Source organism: Adiantum capillus-veneris, chromosome 12 (assembly GCF_014529385.1).
Source record: "Adiantum capillus-veneris isolate H3 chromosome 12, ASM1452938v2, whole genome shotgun sequence".
NCBI lineage: Eukaryota > Viridiplantae > Streptophyta > Polypodiopsida > Polypodiales > Pteridaceae > Adiantum > Adiantum capillus-veneris.
The window spans coordinates 46,317,737-46,336,312 of record NC_140942.1 but is presented as its reverse complement, the minus strand read 5'-3'; the positions used below and the strand labels follow the sequence as shown (position 1 = coordinate 46,336,312).

Here is an 18,576-nt window from a genome sequence, read left to right as displayed (position 1 = left end):
GGTCAGACTGCAAGAGTGAATGGCAAAGCCCGGCTTCGCATGACCCATCAACTCCTGAATAGAAGCTGACTTCTGTTCCAAGCAATGATCTCAGATCTCTATAGGTAGACCCAAGGTAAACCGCTCAATCTGTTCTCTGAACGAGATCTTCTTGAATGAAGAGGCGGGTAGAAAACAGCTCCAAAATCTTTCACAGTAAGCATTGATTGTATCTTTCTTGGTCATCCGAAGATGGTTCCAAGCAACTCATATATCTCGTTCATATTCTTGCGTCAACCAAGAAGAAATAAAAAGCTTCTTAAATTTCAGCCATTTAACTGGCGCAGTCTTGTTTAAAGGAAGTGTGGACCACCAAGTACGAGCATTCCCCTTAGAGTAAGAGGCAGCTCTCCGAATCTTAGAGTGCTCTGAATAGCGTTCTCCCACGAAAGCGATGTCAAACTGTTGTATAAAAGACAAAGCCTTCGAAGCATGTGAGTATCTTGAAAAAGTATCAAACTTGATCGAGTGGCCACCTTCCTTAAACTCTCGGACTTTTTTACTTTTATCTTCGAGAAAGTCATACTGGTTAGCTTTGTAAAAAAATTCTTCTTGTTCGCATAAAAGTTTCCGTCATCGGAATCTGAGCTGTCTGTAGACGAGTCCTCAGTAGAACTGTCAGTCTCTGGCGAGATGTAGCCTTCTTTGCCTTTTTCTTTCCCTTTCCGAAGCTTTGTTTCTTGCTTCGCTTTTTACCTTTTCTGTCTTCTTCGCTCGAATATGAAGAGCTAGAAGAACTGTCAGATGAAGAAGAAGAAGAAGAAGAAGAAGAAGAACTGGGTACTCCTTCAAATCGAACACGCTTCTTCCGTTTCTTTGCCTTGTCAAAATTCGACTGACGACCCAAATATCCCGGGAAGTCAGTGCTTTTCTTCTGCTTTTTGCCATGCTTTTTGGCTTTCTTTTGCGGTCAAAAAGCTGAGCAATCCGCGCACCAACCACCTCTTCTATTTCCTTCTCTAAATATTTCTTGTGAGCAGAAGGTTTCTTGAGAGTGGGTGTAGTGGTTTTCTGCCACTGCTCATACACTTCTTGAAAAGAAGTCTCGCTCATATATTTTGCAAATTTTGGGTCCTTCGCAAAATTGAGCATCATCTTCGTTGCATCGCCGATCAACTGGCGACGCTCCATCTCTCCCCGCTCCGCTTGAGTAGGCCGAGGCGGGCCATACTCTGCCGGAATCTTCGTTGTGATCCCTGCTCGCATCTCCAGATGCAGAGGGAGTCGACTGATCCTTGCGTGAAGCCATAGGTGCCGCGGAAAAAAAATTGAGGATCGGATTTCTTGTAGAAGAGAAATCGGCCATGCTCTGATACCATTGTAACAAACTTGGACACTCCAAGTCAAGAATCAACCGCGACAGCACCAAATAACCACTTCAAAACAAGTTACAGATCACAATAGATGTACGTTGGCTCAGCAGAGTTCCGTGCCTAGAGATATTGGCCCCAAAGACTGGCGCCCCTTTTGGTATTTCTTTTTGTATTAATCAATCATCAAAGTACAAGAGAGCGGTTAGGGTTTCACTCTTAAACTCTGCGTCCAGTTGCTCTGAGAAGTGAGGCCCTCACCACTGATTTAAAGATTACAAGGGATGCCCAAAAGCAGAGCCCCAAAAGCTTCAAAATCAAAAGCCCTGAAAGCAAAAGCGAATTCTCTCTCTCTCTCTCTCTCTCTCTCTCTCTCTCTCTCTCTCTCTCAATGAGAGCAATAAAAAGCAATTATGCTTTTCTGCCTAAAAGCTGAGATTTGCGTCGCGCAAAAATATCCCAACCAAAAAAAAAAAAAAAGACCTCCGCGATTTCCGGCGATTAGGATTTGTGGCAAAAATTAGGGTTTGCAGGTTTTTTAGGGTTTCTGGCAAAAATTAGGGTTTTTGTTGTCCGCCACGTCATCACTTTGTGACAAGGGCTCTTCCTAACAAATGGGTATACAAGATTAAGATTGTGGATGAAAAACCAAAGTACAAGGCAAGATTGGTTGCAAAAGGATATGCACAGAAGGAAGGAATTGATTTTCAAGATATCTTTTCTCCTGTTGTAAAGCTTACAACTTTACGTGTCCTTTTTGCTCCCGTGGCGGTGCTTGATTTAGAATTGAAACAAATGGATGTAAAGACGACGGTTTTGCACGGTGACATTGAAGAGGACATATACATGAAACAACCTGTAGGTTTTGTAGTTCCTACACGCGAGGAACTTGTATGCAAACAGAAAAGGGCTCTGTATGGTTTGAGACAATCATCACGGCAGTGGTATAAGAGGTTTGACACTTTTATGCTATCTCAAGGCCTTAAACGCAACCATGCAGGTCATTGTTTGCATACGAAAAGGTCCCATCATTCTTGTTCTCTATGTTGATGACATGCTGCTTGCCAGGAAACATAAGACTAGTCTTGATGCTCTAAAACGTAAGCTAAATTCAGCATTTGCTATGAAGGATTTAGATGATGCAGAGCATATTTTGGGCATGCGTATTAAAAGAAATAGAAAGCTGAAATTGTTGTTTTTATCTCAAGAAAGGTACATTGCAAAAGTACTTGACAGATCTAATATGGTTGATGCTAAGCCTCTTGGAATACCTTTACCTCCATACACTAAGGTTAGCAAAGCAGATTGCCCAAAGAATGAGGTGGCATTGAAAGCAATGAAGGGAATCCCATATGCATCAGCTTGTGGTTCTCTTATGTATGCTATGGTTTCCACTCGTCCCGCCATTGCTTATGCAGTGGGAGTTGTTAGTCGATACATGTCGAATCCTGGCAAAGCGCATTGGGAAGCTGTCAAATGCATTTTGAGATATTTGAAAGGTACACAATCAAAGTGTATTTGTTATGGAAAAAGTGATTCAAAGTTGCAGGGATATCGTGATGCAGACATGGCAGGTGACATGGATACCAGGAAATCTACCAATGGATATGTATTTGCCATTGCTGGTGGTGCAGTCTCTTGGTGTTCTAAGTTGCAAAAAATTGTGGCATTGAGTACTACTGAAGCTGAATATATTTCAACCACAGAGGCTTCAAAGGAGGCCATTTGGTTGGGCAGACTTGCAAAAGAACTTGGCATGCCTACTCATACACCCGTATTGGGTTGTGATAGCCAGAGTGCTGTCTATTTAGCCAAAAATGCCACGTTGCATGCACGTACCAAACACATAGATATGCGGTACCGCTTCATACATCAAGTATTGGAGGATGGTCTAGTCACCTTGACTAAGATCCATACACAGGATAACCCTGCAGATGTTCTCACCAAGAGTCTTGCTAAGAGTCAGCTGGTGGGAGTTGGTTAACTTAAAGGCATCATTTATGCCTTTAAGTGGGAGGTTGTTGGGTTAAAGGCCTAAATAACCCCTTTTTGTACATTTTTATACTTTGTCCAGGTTCAACCTGGACACTTTTTTTTTAAGTCACTTATAATAAAAGTGGAAAAACCCAAAACTCACTCATTAAGTTTTCCCCAAAAACGTGAGCTCTCTCTCTCTCCCTGCTTCAATCTCTAGTGCTAGCTCTCTGCTGCTCTGTGCCTCCTGCTTCTTGCCCCAATCTCGCACTGCATCGCGACGCGCTCCTACCGGTATCTTCTGCTTCGCGCTTTCAAGTTCATTTGGCGGGCCCGCTGCTTCCGCATCTTTGAGGCTAGCCTTGTGCCACCAGCAGAGACTGTTCGAGATTTTTGGTTGGTGTTGATCCACACTCTTAGGGGACAGTTCTAGAGACTTCAGGGCAGCTCCGATCGCATGCGGGAGGGTAGAGAGACGTTCCTTCGACTCTGGCGCCCCGGGCCTTTCTTCACCATGGTCCGGGCTGAGCTCAGATGGCACTACCGTCCACCTTTGTGGCTTTTCCCTCCTCCCATCTCCTGATTTAGCCCTCATTGTACATATGCTGTTTTTTCATTGGGAGAGTCTCCCCTTATGCTTGTTGTAGCCCTCTCTAGTAGAGGTGGTTGTAGCCCTATGGGCGGTTTTACTAACTAATAGAAGGATCTTTTTCTCGGAAAAAAAAAACATCAATCTCGTTTAACATCCATATCATTTACTAGACTCTCTGAAGAATTGCGGCTCACAGTAAGGAGACAAGACTCCAGAGACTAGAGATCATGCTGTACATGTGTGCAAAAAGGCAAACACAACATTGGAATCTTTGACTCTTGAAATATAATTTTTGTAAAGCCGGAAACTCAAGGCCACCCATCAAGTAGCAAGGAGGTATAGCAAGCACATAAGTAATAAGTTTTTCATCCAAACAACTGACAAGCTCCAATGCATATTACATTTTCCACTTGACCACGTTGAAGACTACACACATGTGCTTGTGGTTTTTCTCATCGCTATATTAAGGCTAATGTTCAATATCGGCGTGCTTGCCTGCGTGTAACCGGCAGAGCCGGTCACAGCGCCTTTTGGGGGGGCAGCATATATCACCAGCAGGCTGCCATCTGTTTGCAAGTGCATGCATGTAGCATAGAGGAAAGACAAGTGTCTCGGAAGGCAGAGGTCTCGGGTTTGGGGAGTGTGCGTCAAAAATGCATTGACTATTTGGTCAATTGCTGCCAGCCAATTGTAGTTGACTGACAACCTTCTCTGGCTGCTTTTCCACAAGGTCAACCAGGCCGATATTTGACTAAAACCCTATATTAACCATGCGCATGGCTGAACAAACAAGTGCCACAAAAATCAGACAAGAGCCCTGCACCTTGACCATAATACAACATCTCCTCCAAAATGTACCATGTACTAGCTAGAACCCAGACCATCCACCAAGAGCCATGCATAGGCGTCCCATGATCATCACAATATAGGGTGGACTAGAACAGCATCAGTTACCATGACAAGATCTTCCATCAACAGCCAAGAGCTTTGGCAACGAGCCATGCATGAGTATTTCCCATGACAACCATCTCTCTCTCTCTCTCTCTCTCTCTCTCTCTCTCTCTCGTACTCACGTGCTGGATTTAGCTGGCCGTTGACGCAGTGCAGGACGCACATGCTCGCTAGATTTCGCCTTTACGCTTGCCATGCCGAACTTCTAACTAGAGTGCTTCGTTAGCTGCATTTGTAACATTAAAGAAGAACATAAATTAATTGAGAATGAGAATGAACTATATATATTAATGAAACTGTTTGATGTTTATAATGCAAGTACTCATGTAAAATGACTCTCTCTCTTTGGAACTCACATGCTAGATTTAGCTGGCCATTGACGCATTGCAAGACAGACATGCTCGCTAGAATTCTCTTTTTTGCTTGCCATGTCGAACTTCTAACTAGAGTGCTTCGTTAGTTGCATTGACACGATCTGGCAACCATTTGTTGGTTTAAGAACATTAAAGAAGAACATAAATGAATTGAGAATGGAACTATATATATTAATGAAATTGTTTGATGTTTATAATGCAAGTAGTCATGTAAAATGACTCAAAGAATTAATATAATTTAAAAGCCAAGGACAAATTTAAGCATGGTGTTCTCTACTCTGTTTAGATTGTTGTCAATGCGCTACGAATGTGGTTAACGAGGCAGTTTAGTTATAGTGCGAGGACGAATGTAGAAACATTGGATTATATCATATTGTTAGTAGTTTTTGCTTGCTTAGGGGAGTGTGGTGAAAGAGAGAAAAGAATAAGATTTTAGGAATTGGATGGGGGGGAGAGAGAGAGAGAGAGAGAGAGAGAGAGAGAGAGAGAGCTTGTCCTTAGCATAAGTGTGCTATCCTTAGTAAATTGCAATCTTTCAACAACCCCCCAATAGGGCCTGAATGCATATTTTGATAGACCACTTTTGGCGTGTACAAAGTAGCGTTTATATGCATGGTCATATGTACAAAAGATGTAAATACATGCATTTGAGAGCTTTGCAAAGTGGTTTCAAGTTCGGAAAAAGGTGCAACGTGTGCACATTGTAAATATATATATGCGAGCTTGCGTGTCGGCAGTTGAGCATACGTACATGCCTGGATAGGATATCAGGGCCTTGGATATGGTTCTAGGTGGCTTATTTTGGCTCTATATAATGTGTTTGAGCTTTCTAAAATGTAAATAATGCAAGTGACAAGTGTGGGTACTCTCATCCCGCTCGAGAAGTTTGACACATGCGGTAACTGTCTATTTGCGGCGCCTGATCTGCGCTGATACGTGCATCGCCCTAGAAGTGGTCAAAAATGGAATGTGGGGATGTGGAAATGTGCTTTGGGTATCGAGGATCAAGCGTACGAAATTTGGTGAATTTTGGAGTTCGTTTGGGGTTTTTCCTGCGAAAAATGCCCGCCAAGGGTCAAAACTGGCCAAAACTGGGCCAAAAAAGGTCAAAAAAGGTGTGAAAAGGCATCAAAGTGCCACATCAATGATGCTGTCGTGAGTGCTTGGGCTGAAGGAGCATTTTGGAAGCCAAGTTTCGGCACTTTCACCTCTCTGTGTGGGGAAGGAAGCAGGGTTCCTACAGGTGGTCTAGTGCAGTCCCGTTGCGTTCCCGTCCTGTTTTCGAGTGTATGGAGGAGTGAATGAGAGCTTTATCTCTTCAATTTTGCACTTGAGAGTCTATGGAAGTTCTGAGGTTTCCATGGATGTGTGTGTGCAAGGAATTGAGGGAAGAAGGTGCGGCTTTCTGCAAGACTATGTGACCCTATTTCGGTGCTATTAGGGTTGGCGCTACTCTAAAGAGTCCAACAGAGTGGAGTTTGGTGAAGGCTTTGCAATGGTTTGAGAGTGGCCTTTTGTGTCTGGAGTTTTTGATGGTTTTTCTTGTATATTTTGGTCACCATCAAGCGTGATTTCCAATGTTGATCACCTCGACTCACCTTGTAGTGTCTACGGGCAGGCAAGGGCTTGTAGGTCGAGGCGTTTGGAGTTTGAATTGAGCTTGTGGGTAGAATTTTTAGGGAGCTTTTGAGTGGTGGTGATTGAGGTGAGGAACTTAAGTAAATTCCTTGTATTGTGTTGAGTTTTCTGGGTGTGTGAGTGTGTGCACGACATCTTTTGCTCCATCATCCTTTGGCGATCCCGCTGGGGAGCGAAAATTTGCCGGTTGTGCACCCAGGTGAAGCAGTTTTGTTGTGAAGTTCGAGCTTCATTGAAGAAAAGTGGTGGTTTGGTTGAGGTGCAAGACTTCAACTTTTGTGGAGTTACTCACGCAAGGGAGAAGCGACTCCGAAGAAATGGCTTATAGTCAGCCAGTGTTCACAGGGAAGGAGGATGTGAAGGACTGGATTGCGGATTTCGAGTGGCATACGCTTGGTATGCACATTGTGAATGACGAAGCCAAGCTTCATGTATTTCCTCTTGCGCTCAAAGGAGAAGCTCGGGAGTGGTTTGAAGGTTTAAAGGAAGAAAAAAAGCAAACATGGGAGCAGGTGAAGCTAGCAATTTTTGACAGGTTTGGAAAGAAACTAACCGCAACAGAAGCAACAACAAAATTGAGAGGTTTGCAGCAAGATGTTCATGCTAACTTTAAAGAGTTTTTGCAACACTTCAAAGGGCTTTGGGTTCAATTAGAGGCGGCATCCCAAGTACCTCCAGGGGATTTCTTTAAAGTACGTCAGTTTATGGATTGTCTCCATCCAAGTGTAAGGGAGAAGGTTGATCAAGATGAGCCTGCTATATTTGAAAGAGCTGTGGAAATTGCCGAGGCCAAGAGCAAGAAGATCAAGAGAAGGTGGGAGCAAGGCCTGACACATACTGAGCCAGTTGTGGTGCAACCAATGGTCCCTATGACAACAGATCATAGAGTGGAGCGAGTGGTTCAAGGTCCTGATCCTGTTACGGCCCGGGTTCTACATGATCTTGCCGGTCAGTTGTTGCAAGAATTAAGAATTAACATAATGAATAGAAACCAAAGAGAAGAACGGCCAGCTGGGAGAGGTAGGGGACGAAGGCTACAAGGAAGATGCTACATTTGTGATGAAGAGGGTCACTACGCCCCTGATTGTCCTGAACCACCAAGAGAGAGAGAGGAGGGATATAGCCCCTATATGGACGTGGTCGAGGAAGAATAGAAGAGAATCATCAAGAACGGGTACTAGAAGCACCGCCGCCACAACAACCACCACAACTATTGCCTGGAAATGGAGAAGGTAGGGCTATCAACATCATTACCCTTGAGCATCAAGATGTGGATGTTTGGCCAATAAGAGAGCTAGGCATGATAGGGAGAAAGAGACAGAAGAAGAGAGGGAAACAAGAGCAAGAAAAGGAAAGGCTAAGATAGAAGACAAAACCAGAAAGTAGCAAGAGGCGGCGAAGAAGGAAAATTGGTCCAAAGGACTACCTCCTTGGCCAAGGTGTTGAAGACTATGATATTGTCGACGACATACGAAATCAAAAGGCAAATATATCTTTTGGTCAATTGGTGGCTTTGAACGCTAAATTGAGGAGGCAGTGGACCAAGTGTGTGAGTACGCGGCTTCCTTCCAAGAAGGAAAAGCATCAAAGCATGGTGTCATCTTTGAGGGTTGGTCACCCAGTGGATATGGTGCCAATAGTTGAAGCTATGCTGGGAAAGAAGACGAAAGTGCAAGCATATGTGGATGGTGGTGCCCAGGTGTGTGTCATGACCGAGGCTATCATGAAAGAAGCAGGTGTCAAGATGTCAGTGAATGCTTCGACCCGTATGAGGATGGCCAACCACAAAAAGGCAAGGTGTCTTGGAATAGCTGAAGATGTGAAGATAAAAGTCTTGGGGATTGAGTGCTTGGTTGATTGCTACGTGATGCAAGCGGGTGAGAATGCTTATCCGATCATTTTAGGGAGGCCATGGCTTATAACCCTTGGTGCTAAGCAAGATTGGGGCACAGGCTTGGTCACCATCCCCGACAAAGAGAAAGGAAGGACCATTGTCTACAACATGAAGACACACGAGAGCCGTACACAGCCCCTATTGGAGATGCAAGATACAAATTCGACAGAAACTACGTCATACGATAGTGATGCATCATCTACGACATCAGAAGAAAGTTTAGAGGAAGGCTTGATGCAATTATGTCCTGATCTTTTTGGGATAAGTGTTGAAAAGGAAGCACCGATGCATGATGTGAAGGTCAAGGAGGAGAAGGATAGTCCAAAAGCAATTGTAGAGCTTGCCAAAGTGAATGTAAGGAGCATGCTAGGAGAGGACTTGACAGAAAAAGAAAAAAAGGAGTATGAAGACATGTTCAAGGAATTTCCAAAGCTATTCGACACTGAATATACAGAGTTGCAAGGAGCTAAAGGAGTCGAGCATAGAATCAATCTAAAAGAAGGTGCCAAGCCAAAGGTTCAAAAGCTTAGGAGATTGGGGGTCATTCATGAGAAGGCACTTCATGAAGAGGTGACGAAGCTTTTGGAAGCAGATTTCATCTTTCGAGTGGAGGAGTCCGAATGGGTCTCTCCAGTTGTTATTGTGCCCAAGAAGAACGGAAGATTTAGGATATGTGTTGATTTCAAACCTTTGAATGCTGCCACAAAAAGGAATCATTATCCACTACCCTTTTTAGTTGAAATCCTCAATCAGGTTGCAGGTCATGAACGTTACTCAATCATGGATGGATTTTCTGGCTACTTTCAGATCTTGATAGCGATTGAAGATCGATTGAAGACGACCTTCATTACTCCTTGGGGTTGTTTTGCCTACAAAAGAATGCCTTTTGGGCTGGTTAATGCATATGCTACCTTCCAATGTCATGCCAAGGGTAGGACTAGACGGGCATGGCACGGGCAATGTGCCAGACACACATGCAGTAAAGGGGTCTATATATGGAAGAGGGCCAGGGGCCTATATATAGGATGGTTGGGAGGTTATTCGCATGTCTGTCTACCCGCTGGTCTTACATTGGTATCAGAGCTCAGGGAAGGAGAAGGAGAAAGGGGAAAAGGGGAGGGCATGGAAGCATGAAGCATGGATTCTCTCTCTCTCTCTCTCTCTCTCTCTCTCTCTCTCTCTCTCTCTCTCTCTCTCTCTCTCTCTCTCTCTCTCTCTCTCTCTCTCTCTCTCTGTGCGTCCGTTCATGGAAGCTTTGGCATGAAGGGGTGAGCAACATGCAAGATTGTGGAGCTTATTTGTGCATGGAATTGCATGCGCTTGCATGGCTCTTGCATGGAAGCCGAAGAAGAAACACCATGTGCTGATGTCCCAAGTCGGGGAAGAAGCCGAAGCTTCTGGTCTGTGTGCAGTCCCTCTAAGCTGGGAAGGAGACCAATTTTGAGATGCTCAAAAACGCGCCGGCTTGGGCTTGATAGAAGCACCTTGGCAAGCTAGGGAATTTTCGTTGCTGCAGTGCATCCAGAATCTACTCATAGCACGAGCTCTCATCGCACAAGCTGCCGATTGTCTGCACAGGTCAATTACTGTTGTTTTTCACACCTTGGCCAATTTCAAAACATTATTTGGCCATTTAAATTGTTTAAGGGCATGTGCCCACACCGGCCTATGCTCGTTCAAGACAAGCTACCAGGGAAAATCTCTCTTGGAGGGAGTTAATTTCGGCAAGTACAAGGCCTTGGCAGAGCGCAGGTGGCACGTCACTACACCAAGTCGGAGAAAAATTGCAGAGATTTTCAAAACAAACAAATAATCATGGCCATGGTTCTCAGAGATTGAGCGAGATATGCCCGCCATGATGGTGCCATATTCTCGACAAGCACGAGTGTGGTCGATGATGAATTGCAGAAGTTCGACATGTGATACCACACTCTCACCGATTCAAGGACCGCGGAATGGGGTAACAAGGTTACAAGAAGGTCGTGGTTTTAAGGATTTTCCACGACCGCGAGCATGCAAGGGCATGCAAGACCGCCCTAACTGTGGCATGCCAAGATGATGATGTGGATAATATTCGTCTCTGACCTTCAAAGACAAGGTATGACTATTTGTTGCACTTTTCTTGTTTGATTCATTCTCCGTGTGTAGCTGTTAAATGTATGCTCAAGCACGGTCACTTGGTCTTCAGCCTGTTGATCTGATCATTGAGCAAGGCTCATTAAGTGCGTACGGAAAGAGTAGGCAAGGCCTATAGTTTGTCATGCAAACTATCTTTCATTGGCACATCAGGCAAAAGTGCTCGGCATGGCCGACCATTTATCACAGCCTGCATAACAGATAGGAGTCTCTTTGTTTTCAGTAATCAAGTTACGCAGGTATGCATCTAAGTATTTTTCTACTTTTCAATAAAAGGTACAATTGGACATGGTCCATTATCTGTGCATGGTCGACACTGCTGACTCTGTTCGTTATGACATCTGTCGTCAATAGCATTTATTGGCAATGAGGCCGGACATAGTTATTTGAAGCATGGCTTCTCTTGAGTACCTTGATAGAGCACGCTCGTCAAAGGTTACATTTTGCTTCAAAGGCAAGGCCAAGGGCCCATTTTTCAAGTATCTCAAGGAGATAGGCATGGCTAATTTCAGTTGTAATCACTCGACAAGGTCGATTCTTTCCGTCATGCTATCTGTATCTCACCAGCAACATCAGTTGGCTATCAGCAAGGCTTCAATTTATGTGACACAGGGCTTCAATTTTTGCATCTTGCATTGAGATTCCCCACGTTCGGCATATGCTATGAGCATACAAACTTGGGAAGGATTTGGCAATATGCTTGCAGGTTATTTCATTACGTGACAGAAGGGCGTATATGATACATGGGACATATATGTACATACGACAGCTCCCACCCGTGTAGCAGATATGGCTATGAGCCATTTTTACGTGAGTTTTTGTTTCTTCCACGGAATCTCGAGCCAACTGGTTACAACAACGACCAGGTTAGCCAATTTTATGTTCTTTTTATTTTTCCATGTTTACACCTTTGATTGGAAACTACTGTTTTTGTGCAAAGCAAAGTGCTTTGACGATTTTACATGAAGCAAGGCTTCTCCCTTGTGCCAAAGAACTGCTCAATGACTTGTCATCAAGAGCCGTGGCACACAAGTTTGAAAAAACTGACAAAATAAGGAATATCACCTCACAAAATTCCTATCAGTTTAGATTGTGCAAGGCATTTATGGTTTGGGCTCTTACGTTGAGGCCATCACTTTTGCCAAGGGCTTAAGATTATGTATGCACGGCATGCTAGCTAGGTGGAATCACTTCTACCACCTCAGGAAACACGCTTCCGCTATAACACCAGACCCTTTGTCAAGGACAAGATACGTTCTGGATTGTTTTTGGGTTGCTGTAAAAAACAACAACACTTAAAAAAACCTAAAACTTGGACTTAATTCAAAGGCAAAGTGCTATCATTAAGTCACACTGGTGTAGTCACAACCACATACATGGTAGGTGGGTCAGTCTGTGACTTGTTTGTGTTTTTCTGTTACCTCCCTCGATGAGAGAGTCGTAGCAGAAACTTGTTGCATGCTTATAGGATAAGCTGCACGTTAGGCATAAGTGCACAAGAGCATGGCAATCACCTATATAGGTCATAGTTGTTTAAGAAAAGTTCCTCAGCCCAGCATGCTCTTCTTCTCTCTCGCTCTCTCTCTTTAAGGGAATCATGAAAATCTTCTAAGAAGCTTTTGATACGTGTTATGCTCGTCCGTCAGCCTGAGCCAAGGTGCTCTAACTCTCAGCTAGCACGTGGCTAAGATGCTACTCAAATTAGTCTTCATCGGTTCGTCGAACACTAATTTGCACAAGGGCTATGAGCCACATAGGCTAAGAGCCTTGTCAGGCCAAGGGTAAGACCCAACTATTGGCATTCTTTGGGTGATTGTTTTCAAGAGTGAATAGATCTACCCAGGGAAGTATACATCGACGTTAAGGGACAAGCAAGGGTCTTGTCATTCAGGATGTTTACAGTGTCATTTTTGCACTACATGTTTTCAATGCGACACTCAAGTTGAGTTTTTGATAAATCTTCAACTCACAACAGCTGATCTCTACAAGGAAGTATAGATGTAGCAATCAGTTGAGACAGTATGGATGTCCACAAGAGCTAGGTAGTTCACTTCTATGGATTTCTTGCTCTCTCTATAGCACTACGGAGTGTCTATGGACATCTTGTTTGGGGTACGACCCGGAGGGTGCCTGCTAAATTACCCCATAGGCATTGAGGATCACAGTTTGATCTCTCACAGTTAAACTTTCAAGGAAAGAATTCCGCAATCTACCACACGGTAGCGGACGAATTCAACTTTCGAGTTGATTCCAATCATTATGTACACGGTTAACTCTGTTGGTTACCGTTGCCTGCTAGTTGAGTAGTTTCTACAGAGGGTCTTACCAAGGGGTTTGACTACGTAGATGTTAACCAAAGGGGTTGGATTGCGCAGGCAACACCCACGGTTTCCAGTGCAAGTTGTATAAATATGCTTGAATGTTTCAAAGCCGTGCCAAGGGCATGATGGAACAGAGTATTTTGGACCGTAGCGTCCACTATACCTTATGCTGTTACGAACCTAGTTGTAGGGTTCGATTTGGCACATGTTGTTACATGGGATACAACATGGTCTAGGAACTCAAGGAGTTCAGTTTAGCCCGTGTGTAGCATGATAATGAGGGTCCCTCTCACTCTTGTCACGGAGTGTTTGCAGTTACTTCCACACACAAGTACCAGCTCGTACTTGATGGATGTCGCTTTTCTTGATATCCTTGTTTGAGACATATTCCACATGTGAATAATATGAGTCTCTTGGACTGACACTGGCGCCAACTTTTTACCAATGTGTCGCGACGAAGTCCCTAGGTGCTGGGCGTATCCATTGGTTTCGACCATTTTACACACACAATATCAGGAGCAATTTCAGTGGCCAGAAATTGTCGGATACTAAGTACAAACTTGTTACGATTACAAGTGCTATGAAACCACCTTCATGGAGGGTCGTTTCTACCTATAGCTAAGTATGCTATGTACGTGAGAATGTCTCATGGTTGGTACCTAGGTGTGACTAGGTTGTCACATTCTGTTATGGTCCAACTTTTGTTGCAAAATATGCTATATTCATGAGAATGTCTCATGGTTGGTGCCTAGGTGTGATTGGGTTGTCACATTCTGTTATGGTCCAAAGTCTCGTCATGGAATTGCGGTTCGGATATGTTTGTGTTAAATGCATGCACACTAGGTGTTATGGGCCCTAGTGTTTTTCACACATTTATTCGGAGCGGCATGCAAATTCATGGACATTATTGTCCGACTTTTTACACTGATAGTGCAATCTCTCTTGCAGATTTAGTATGAGTTTACACCCTGCCGTACAAGGTGATGGCTGAGTATCGGTGTTCGTGATTGGCTGCTTGAAACTCCAATCTGCTTTCAACCTCGTTGGTTGTTTACATTCCATATTGAGTATATGGCTGGATACTCAATGATTGTGTCATAGTTTGTTGTCAGTCAAGGGCGACTGTCTGTAAGTGGTTGGGGGAAAGCACCTCACTCTTACTGTTGCTATTCATCCCGCGTAGGATGGGCAGCTTACAAGCATTCTATTTAGTACTAAAGGATATGCAAAGTGCATACGTTAGTAAACCACGCTACAGGATATGCTAAGTGCAAGAACTAGATCGGTTACCTTTCTAGTTTGGAGTTTGCTTCATATGATGAAAGGCATGTTACGGCTAGTTTTAGTCTTTGCCTGTAATTCTCAAGTTATCAACCTTACTCATCAGCTTGGATGAGGTTGACTATTGGCAAGAAACCACAGCAAGTCAAGGACTTGGTTGCTGCTGATGAGTAGGTCAGCATAGTACTTTCATGGAAAGATGAGCCGAGGTTATATTGCACATTCTAGTACCTTCAGAAAGTTTGAACCCTGGGTATGCATTTAAACACCTCTTAGTTGTGATAACTCGTTTAGCATTCTCAAGTGAGTTCTAAATGGATCCTTCACGCTCTTTTGATTATGAGTCGGTTAACCAAGATGGTTGCACAGGGACAACAATGTACAAAATCAAGATGTTACTCTTGATTTCATTGAACCTCCCAATGAACCGGGTTCCGATTCAATGAACCGCTGGATCCATGAGGGATGCCACGGTGGAAAACATTAGTGTTCTTATGAAGATACCACCACTTGTGTTTTCGAGGACGAAAATGCTTCTCCAAGGGGGGAGTAATGTCATGCCAAGGGTAGGACTAGACGGGAACGGCCTGGGCAATGTGCGAGACACACATGCAGTAAAGGGGTCTATATATGGAAGAGGGCCAGGGGCCTATATATAGGATGGTTGGGAGGTTATTCGCATGTTTGTCTACCCGCTAGTCTTACATCCAAGGATGGATGAATAGAGTGTTTGGTCCTTACTTGGGTAAGTTCATTCGCGTTTTCATGGATGACATTGGGTGTTATAGCTCAAGGGTTACACATTTGAAGAAGCTGAGGTTGAGTTTTGAAAGGCTTCAACAAGAGGGTGGGCAACTCAACCCAAAGAAGTGTAAATTTGCTCATGCCAGAGTCCATTTGCTAGGACATGTGGTTTCTCAAAATGAAATAGAAGCTGACCCAGAGAAAGTTAAGGCTTTATTGCTTATGAATCCACCTAGCAACACAAAGGATTTGGCATCATTTGTGCATAAGCTCAGGTACTTGTCACATTTTTTCTGGATGCTATGTCAGTATGTGTATCCTCTCCAGAAATTGAGTCAAAGAGATCAAGGGTTTGAATGGAATAAAGACCTGCAACAGGCTTTTGATGGCATCAAGGAGGTATTGTGTGCTTTACCAATAGTGAGTCCTCCTGACTTGCAGTCCATTTTTTATGTATCTATGTTGAGCCAGCAGAGGATCACACCCACATTTTTGCTCACACTCATCATTTTGTAACCATTGATTGTAATAAATGTCTTTCCGACATTAATTTTGATTAGAGCCATTCATTAAGTAACGGGACTCAATTGAGTTTCTAGCTTGTAATCCCGAAGTAATTTCACTTGCTGATGTAATTAGTTAGAGATGTTCTCACCTCCAAGGCTGAGGTATATAAGCCAAAGTTTTTGTAACCTAAAGGAGGCAGATTATTAATCAAAGTGAGTTTTTTGGAGCGCCGTGACTGTGTCTGAGAGAGAGAGAGAGAGAGAGAGAGAGAGAGAGAGAGAGAGAGAGAGAGAGAGAGAGAGAGAGAGAGAGAGAGAGAGAGAGAGAGAGAGAGAGTCTTATCTACTTGCTACGCGAGCTACGGAGCCGCCATTGGAGAAGTGACACCGCCATTGTGCTAGCAACGACGAGAGCTATGCACAGATACCAAGAGTGCGCGCTATCGGCTTCTATGTGTGGTAAGTTCCTACGAGCTTCGGTGTGAGTTTTCTTCCAACTCGTGTGTCGGAATGGAGCGTGCAGCATATCTATAGAACCACAACGAGTAGAGCTACACATTAGTACCATCGGGGTCAAGTTTCGATCACCTGTATTTTTCGGCCTGTCTTCATACACTGAGGCGGTCCGGGGCAGGCAACAAGAAGAGTGGCCTCTAGACACCCTTCAAGGCTCCCGTGCTGCTCAATGGGACTGGGGCACAACACAACACAAACCAAAACAACAAACCCACAGCCAAATCCCAACTACACAAGGGGCACCACCTAGTTTAAGAGTGAACTAGGACGCAAAAGAGGAGAATCGTTAGAGCAACCCACAAACAAGCAAGGAATTTACACTAACCCTAACACCAATGGAACACTCTTACACACTAAAACACGATAGAGAGAGAGAGAGAGAGAGAGAGAGAGAGAGAGAGAGAGAGAGAGAGAGAGAGAGAGAGAGAGAGAGAGAGAGATAGTGCTCGGGCTGCTTTGAAACGTATCGGCAATGATCAAGCAAACACAACTATATATTTAAGAAAGAGAGAGAAAGGGGGAGGGGGTGCTTGTTGCATTAATACCTTCTTACGAATCTGTCATGACAAATCAAAGTAAGATTAGTATTTGTTCAACATAGCTTGCGTAAATTTCACCACAACACATCACAAGAAAAGCCACCCCAATCACTGTCTTAAGGCCAGGGGAGTCCTCTCCACCCTGTCGCCCTCTTACAGTATGTGGGATTTATGGCTAGATTGATGACAACACCAGAGACAAGCTATCAAGAACTTAACAAAAAACACCAAGACACTTACGCATCATTGTTGTCCATTACTTCACGTTGGAAGGGAGACAAAATATCCAAGCTTAGTCCAAATCCACCCTCCTTGATTCAGCAAATGTTGGGCTTACACTAGTAGGAGAAATGATAGATTTCCTACTCTCAATTGAATGATCACTCTCTCTCTTACAATGGCATAGAGTTCCCTTGCTAATCCCCTATTACAACACATGCACATGCATAAGACAATGAGCTTCCACTCAAGAGCTCCTTCTAGAGAGGTTGAGCTTGGCTTCTCAAGCTATAGCATAGTGCTCTTGCTTAAGGCTCCCCCTCTTTTGTGCTAGCTACACCCTCCTTTTATAGCAATTTTGAAGGCTAGGGTTACTCCTCTAACCATGGTTGGGTTAGATTTTCAGCAATTTATCTAATTTCTTTTGCTTGGAATTTTCAAGAAGTTGGTGGGGAAAGAGAGAGGAGAGAAATGGAGGTGATAGGACTTTTCATAGTGGGTTAGTGTTAGTAGAGTTAGTTATTAATTTACAAATGGAATTGGATATTTACAATGGGAGTATCCATGTAGGATACAAATAAGGAAGAAAACTCTTAAGAGGTAAGAAAAGGTGGATTTCTTACAAGGTTGATGCTCCAAGTGTCTTGAGTAGGGCCAATTTTGACGCTTGTTGACGGTCCACTAGCTTTGACGGTACATTTTTTCTCCACTCTTGACCTTCCTTGAGAGACAAGGTAATTGAAGCTGAGTAATCAACCACCATGATGCTGTCTTTTAAGAGAAGAGGCTGAATTTTGTGGTTTTTTTGATAGATATGGGTAATTTGGAGGAGGAAAAATGAGACTAGGTGGTCAATTTTGGAATGGAATTGTGTGTGGGAGGTATGAGTTCACCATGGTTTCTCTTATTCTTCAAGGTTGAGGAGAAGGTGAGTAGTGTGCAGAGAGGAGTGGTGAGAGAGATGGGGATGATGAGTGGAGAAGTGTGTGTGAAAGAGGAAAATGATAAAGTGGAAGAGAGAGTGTGGCTGCATAGCATGGGAAAACTGGGGTCCACTAAAAAAATCATAGCTCACAGCTCGTAGCTCAAAAAAATATGAAAAAATTTGAGGCAAAAGTTCAGCCCACGAGCTACAACTTTTGTTTGTATCACCTTTTCAAATTCGGAGAGCAAGTGAACTTTAAAAATTCAGCAAAACCGACCGTTTTTTTCCACTGCAAGGTCCTTGTGGGGTCCTTCTTTGGATGATTCTTTTGAATACCTCCAAGAGTGAGCCCTCCATAGTGCATGTATGCATGCCACCTACCCTTTAACTTATTTGGTAGGTCTATAATTGAAGATATTGTTGAGATTAGGATATAAGTGAATAGTACAACTAAGAAAATCAAATATTGAGGGGTCTAAAAAATATGTACATGTCAAATATAAATAATATAAGTGGAAAAAATATAAAGGGGTCAAAAGAAATCTCTCTCATTATGAGGCTACCATAAAAAGATAAATATTTTTGGTGTTCTAATTTTTTAGAAAAAAACAAAATAG

The 18,576-nt window shown here is 43.5% G+C and overlaps 1 protein-coding gene across 1 annotated transcript in view; it reads right to left on the bottom strand.

The window, feature by feature from the left end:
• Positions 1-5,111, bottom strand: part of LOC147445691 (uncharacterized) — a 60,785-nt gene extending 55,674 nt beyond the window's left edge. Inside the window, exon 1 of the mRNA XM_086525128.1 lies at positions 4,989-5,111. Coding sequence (XP_086381254.1) covers positions 4,989-5,062 — 74 coding nt within the window. The 5' untranslated portion in view covers positions 5,063-5,111. The remainder of the gene's footprint in view (positions 1-4,988) is intronic.
• Positions 5,112-18,576: the final 13,465 nt, after the last annotated feature.